The 6,163-nt window shown below is 48.0% G+C and overlaps 1 protein-coding gene across 2 annotated transcripts in view; it reads left to right on the forward strand.

Moving 5' to 3' along the window:
* The window catches only part of BRMS1 (BRMS1 transcriptional repressor and anoikis regulator), a 32,283-nt gene extending 28,680 nt beyond the window's left edge, over positions 1-3,603 (forward strand). Inside the window, exons 10-11 of one of the 2 annotated variants that reach the window (XM_084824579.1) lie at positions 825-963; positions 2,844-3,603. In XM_084824579.1, coding sequence (XP_084680705.1) covers positions 825-963; positions 2,844-2,961 — 257 coding nt within the window. In that variant the 3' untranslated portion in view covers positions 2,962-3,603. The remainder of the gene's footprint in view (positions 1-824; positions 964-2,843) is intronic. The other variant, XM_084824577.1, reaches the window with a different exon arrangement.
* The last annotated feature ends 2,560 nt before the right edge of the window (positions 3,604-6,163 follow it).

Here is a 6,163-nt window from a genome sequence, read left to right on the forward strand (position 1 = left end):
TGTGATGTTTTAAATCTTTTTTTATTCTTTTACTGTTTTAATCCTTGTGTTTGCTGCTCAGAAATCTGTTCCAGATATGGAGCGGTATATAAATATTGTAAATAAAATAAAATAAATAAATGGATGGATGGATGGATGGATGGCTTGGGACCAGGTTCCTTAACAGATCGTCTCCTTCCATATATATCTGCCCACACCCTAAGATCGTCCTTGGAAGCCCTTCTCTGGGTTCCCCTGCCAAATAAGGTGGCTGGCTACTAAGGACAGAGCCTTTTTGGTCAAAACAGATTCTGGAGCAGTGAACAATAAAAGATAAAAGAAATAAAACTCCATATTAAGAAATATTATTTTAAAAAACAGAGTACCAATAAAAACCGTGGCTGGTCAGTCAAAGAAGGCGTCCTGGTTTTCAGGAGGTGCCGGCAACAAGGCAGTGTTGGTGCCTGCCTGACCTCCAGAGGCAGGGAGTTCCACAGGAAGGGGGACACCACGTTGAAGGCCTTCCCCAGAGAGGCTCGCCTTGTGCCTACATTGCGATCTTTTCGGCACCAGGTCAAGCAAGACCTTTCTATTTTCCCAGGCTTTTTAGTCGTTCCATTTAAACATTATTAGATATTTGCACTGGTGCTGGCTTTTAATTTGGCTTTATTCTGTTTTAAACCAAAGGTTTTTATATTCCGTTTTATGGTGTTCTTGTAATTTACGGGTTTAAGTTTTTGCTTTGTGAACCAGCCAGAGAGTTTTGGCTACTGGGCCGTATAGAAATGTCATAAATCAATAAATAGTCCTGATTCCTACTTCTCCCCACCCTTTCCTTCCTCCAGGCCCGGTGAAGTCCGAGAAACTGCCATCCCCTGCCCCGTTCTCTGCGCACTGTGAAGACGGCCACCTCCACTATGAAGGCGAGGCCTACGTCAAAGGGCAGAGTATCTCCTTGCAAGTTGGGGATGAGGCCCCAATCCAGTGAGTGCTGAAGATGAGGTGCAGCTGGCATGGTGGAGAGGCTGGCCAGAGGGAGTTGGGGAGCCACCCAGAGTCCACAGCCCTCTGTCCTAGGGTGCATTTCATGGGGTTTAAGTAAGGTTTGCACTGGGGGGGGGGTGATATTCTCCAGTGGTTTGGGGCCACATGTTCATTAGTTGAAGAAGTGGGGCACCAATTGACTTTTTGACCTCAGGCATCAAAATGTCTTGGGCTAGCCCTGGCTTAGATTACTAACTCTAAAAAAAGAGAGAAAAAAAGTACAGCCTGGGACCGATCCCTCCCATCTCAAGATTCATGCATTCATTCATTCCATTTCTGTTCTGCTCCATATCTGAAACTGTCTGGGTGGTTTACAAAGATTAAAAACCATTAAAAATACATTATACATAGTATTAAAAAGCTACATACAAACAGATGGCACACATATATCTAAACAATTTTAAACGAACAGCAAAAGAAAAATCCAGCACCTGACTAAAACCTCATCATATGCTGATAAATGCCTGAGAGAAGAGAAAGGTCTTAACCTGGCGCTGAAAAGAACAATGTTGGCACCACGTGGGCCTTGTCAGGGAGATCTTTCCCCAATTGGGGGGCCACCACTGAGAAGGCCCTCTCCCTTGCTGCTGCCTTCAGAGCCTCCCTTGGAGGAGGCACATGGAGGAGGCTGTTAGATGATGAACATAGTGTATCAGAACCAGCCTTGAACCCATGGCTTTCTGCTTTATGGGGTAATGGTTTAACCCAGGGGTCTCCAAACTTTTTGGGTCAGTGGGCACACTAGGGCACAGTGAGGGTGTCGTGGGTGCTCTCACAAAATGCCTGCCATGGCCGAGCTTGCCCTTTCAGAAAATGGCTGCCATGGTGACTGTGCCCAGTCACGGAACACTCATTTCCCAGTAGGCAAATTGCTGAGACTAAAAGAGAACTCACTTGCCCAAGAACCTAAGGACAAGGCAGAGGCGGGGCTGAGCTCCAAAATACAAAAACACTCTTTTTCAATCCAAATGAAATCCATTCTTTTCAAGCATGCCAGCCCCACAATTAAAAAGAAAAACATTTCTAAAAAATCTTAAGAGACATAGTAAAAGTCAGGAGAGGCAGGGAGCCTGATGGGCACCAAGAGACATGACTATAAATGCATCTTTGCATTTAACATGCAAGGTTTTATTTTAAAGCAGCTTCAACTGGAGCAGGGTGTGTGTGTGTGATAATTATTGGAATCCCAGCAAGTGGGGATGGGGAGCTTAAATCTTTCCTCCCCTGCCGTGGCCTGGTGGAATCACCCTTGTCTGAAGCTGCTATCAGCATTGAGAGGAAATCCCCCATTGATTCTGATGCGGGGGGCGGGCTTTCTGATGGGGGGCCCTGCTTCCTATCTCTTCCTCTGCCACAGCCTGGTGGAATGAGGCTCCAAGAGAGGGAGTTGGGCCTCAGCTGTGGCAGGCTGAGGGTGGTGTAGGGATATTGGAGGCATCCAGTTGCGGGGTGGAGCTCAACGAGCTTTCATTGGCTCAGCCCCCCGGACTCCATCCCGTCTTTTGCTGGCTGGTCCGCAGCAAGTTGAGCCAGCTGGCGGATTTTCCAAATTTTTTTATTTGCAGAAATAGACATTTGCACAAATTGCAGCCGCAAATTATGCAATTTGCACAAATTCCAGCTGCGATTTGCACGAATGTCTATTTCTGCAATTTTTTTTAAAAGCTAAACGTCCCCAGAATTCGGGGGAAACGTGTGGCGCCATTTGCAAATGCCAGCCGAGTGAGGTGTGCCACAGAAGTCTGGTGAACCCCCAAAGGGCTGGATTTCCCGGCAACGGCCTTTCCTGGCCTCTTCCCACCTCCCTCCCTTTCCCCCAGGGCTGTGATCACTGCCGTCAGCACGGGCGAAGTCTGGCTGCGCAGGGAAGACGGCAGCAAGACCAAAATCTACGTGTCCCAGCTGCAGAAGGGCAAATATTCAGTCCGCAAGGCCTAGCGCACCCCTATGGGGGGCTCACGGACTTTGGCTCCCCCTGCTTCTCCTGGAACCGGTGCAGCCTTGCTCTTGGAGACCGAGGGACCCTGTATCTGAAGATACATTCCCTGTGCCTGTTTAGGGAAACGGAGACGCCCTTGCCGCGATGGATAGCCAGCTGTCACCTCAAGACGACACCAGTGTTGCCGCAGCCGGCGAATCGGGCCCCTGGTGTGGAAACACACACACACTGCCTGCTGCGATATTGACTGTGCTTGCCAAGCGTGCCCTCCTGCTGCTTCGGGGAGAGGGCTGGGGGGCATCGTTGGCCGTTCCAATTTCTGGTAGAGGCTTCAAATAAAGCACCAAAGTGAATTCCCCTTCCCTTCTGCTCCTGGCTTTTTAATTCAACACGTGCTCTGTCAAGAGTGTGTGTTTGTGTGGGGGGAGATATGTAGCTTTCGGGGGGAATGGGTGGAAGGAAGCCCCCCCCCCCCCCGCTCTCTCTGGGAAAATAAAAATGTCTTCAACTTTAAGTACGTCCACAGCCAGCAAAGCCAGGCGGTTTTAGTGATCAGGAGATGCCTTCTTGTTCTGAGTTCTTCTCCACCACCTAGATATATTCCCCCCTGCCCCACATCAAAGGTAGCCATGTTGACCATTAAAAAAAAAAAAGCCCCGATCCATATTTATTTATTTATTACATTTCTAATCTGCCTAATGCCTAATGTTCTGTGGGCGGATTGCAAACAGTTACAAGACTAAAATGCCATAGAAGCAGTTAAAATATAAAATACAATAGCAATATTTAAAAGAATAACATGCAATACAATGCAAAACAGCACAATGCCTGTATTAGGCCAAATGAAAGATCACCCAAAATGTGCAAGCTTTCAAGATCTTTTCGTCAGGCTAGAAGCATCCGGTTTGGGCTGCGGGGAGGTAGGGGGCTGAGAATAGGGAAGGAAAAAAAAACCCTGACTTGATGGTGGTCACAATGTCTGCGTGTTCAGAGTCCCAAGAAGCCTGAACCGGGGATTTTTGCATGCGCTCTGCTGTTGATGCTTAATTTCTTAAGCAAGGGGAATCAACAGTCTTTCTGCCCCAGACGCCCTTCTTCCAAATCCCAGATATGTGAAGGCTGGTTAATTGATGGGGAGAAGAACACACTTTGCACATGCTCAGAGGCTGTTCACTGTTCCTGCATTAAAAAATGTCATGAGTAGGGATTGCCAGACTTCGAATTCTACGCACTCAAGGCAGATGAGAGTTGCCACCAGGGCGAGTTAACAAGGGCACTGCTGCTGAAGATATATGTTTTCGCTCCTCAGATAAACTACTTCTTGAAGTTTGGATGGTGGGAGAGAAAAAAGGGGCTACTACTTGGTGTCACGTGCTCAATTTTTTCTCCACCTACATGATGGTTGGATGTGATATATTGTGTTAGCCTGCAGACTAGGTCCACTGCCCCTACTAAGCCTCCGAGCAAACTAAAACCTGGCTTCCCCTTCTCTACCCACTCCCTCCCTTGCAGCCAAGAACTTCAGAAGCTGCCTTATACGAATTCAGAGCTTTGGTCCAGCTAGCCCAATATTGTCAGCACTGACTGGTAGCAGTGGCTCGCCAGGGTTTCAGGCAAGATTCCTTCCTAGCCCTACCTGAAGATGCCAGGGATCGAACCTAGGTCCTCTTGCATGCAGAATACCAGCGGTTCTTGCCCTTTCACATTATCCTGGTTTTTGTTTCGGTAATGAAATGGGGAAAAATTACCAGTACTTTTCCGGCTTGCCTGGCTGCCAGTCCATGTCTGGGCCTGATTCAAAGGGCTGGTATTAACATTCAAAACTCTAAACGGCTTGGGATCAGGTTATCTGAAGGATCGCCTCCTCCCATATGTGCCTGCCTAGACCCTAAGTTCATCCTCAGGGGTCCTTTTCCAGGAGCCCCTGCCAAATGAAGTGAGGTGGGTGGCTACCAGGAAAAGGGCCTTTTCTGCTGTGGCACCCCGGCTGTGGAACAAGCTCCCTAGAGAGGTTCGCCTCACACCTACATTGTGCTCCTTCCAGCGCCAGGTGAAAACCTTTTTATTTTCCCAGCATTTTAGCACTCTAGTCTTTTAGCTCTGCTGTTTTAAATCTGTATTTTAAATCTCTGCATAGCGACTAGGTTTTATTCTGGTTGTACTTTTATACTGTAGTTTTATGTTCTACTTTCTGGTTTTAATTTTTGTGAACTGCCCAGAGAGCTTTGGGGCGGTATAGAAATGAAATAAATATTTGGAAGCGGTCGCTGTCTATATTAACTGGTCGCAATCCGCCCAGACAGCATTAGTTATTGGGTGGATTAGAAATGTACTACATATACAAGTAAAATAAATATTAGCCTTTCCTGTCCTGGATTGGGAGGGTGGGAATTTTAATCCCACACATCTGAAGGGAAGTTGGTCAACAGAGTGCATAATCTTGAGTGCCCATTTTGCACCCAGGCCAGGTTGTGCTCTGAACAGATTTCACCTTGCCTGAATTATCCTGTTTGGAAGGGTTTTGTCTGAGTTTAAATTACAACACAGAGGCCGAGACCCAGAACTGGTTAAGCTCTAGGGCTTAACGCCAAACATATGGAATAGCATTACCATCATCATAACCATCAACAACAATGCAGCTACGTCATTTTAGACCCTGGGCTTCGTGGTCTTACAGGAGGCCCCTTTTGATGCGTATTCCTTCAGTTGGGAAGGACACCACGCACATTTCTCCCCCACCCACCCCCTCCGACCCCCTTTCCGTGCTTTACAATGGCTTCTGCATTCCTCTTGTAACCACCGAACTGTTCGCCAACCTTGATTTTCAAAAATAAAAAAAATACTCTGGGCATGTGCAGTTTTGCTTTTTAAACTCCGACCGTAAATGACACGGGAGTTTGCCTCTTGATGCTGCGATGCCCTCAAAGCCTCTGCTCTCTGGGTAGACATTGAGGGGTGGGGGGTGGGGAGTGAGCTGCGCGGCCCTGGATCGGGGCCCCGAGATTTTGGCACCACTGACTCCACGGGGGTCGGTTCACAGCGGTTGCGGCACCAGTGATCGTCATCCTTGCCCTCTCTAAACAGCAACCCTTCCGGAGCTTTTCCGGGCGGACGCGCTCTGCGCTTTCTCAGAGACGCTCTCGTTCTGCTTTGCAGCTGCTTCGCTTTTTGATGCCCGAAGGGTTTGCTGCAACTTGGCAT

The sequence above is a fragment of the Heloderma suspectum genome, chromosome 17, assembly GCF_057233095.1.
Source record: "Heloderma suspectum isolate Gila_16-S chromosome 17, 16-S_ref, whole genome shotgun sequence".
Classification (NCBI taxonomy): domain Eukaryota; kingdom Metazoa; phylum Chordata; class Lepidosauria; order Squamata; family Helodermatidae; genus Heloderma; species Heloderma suspectum.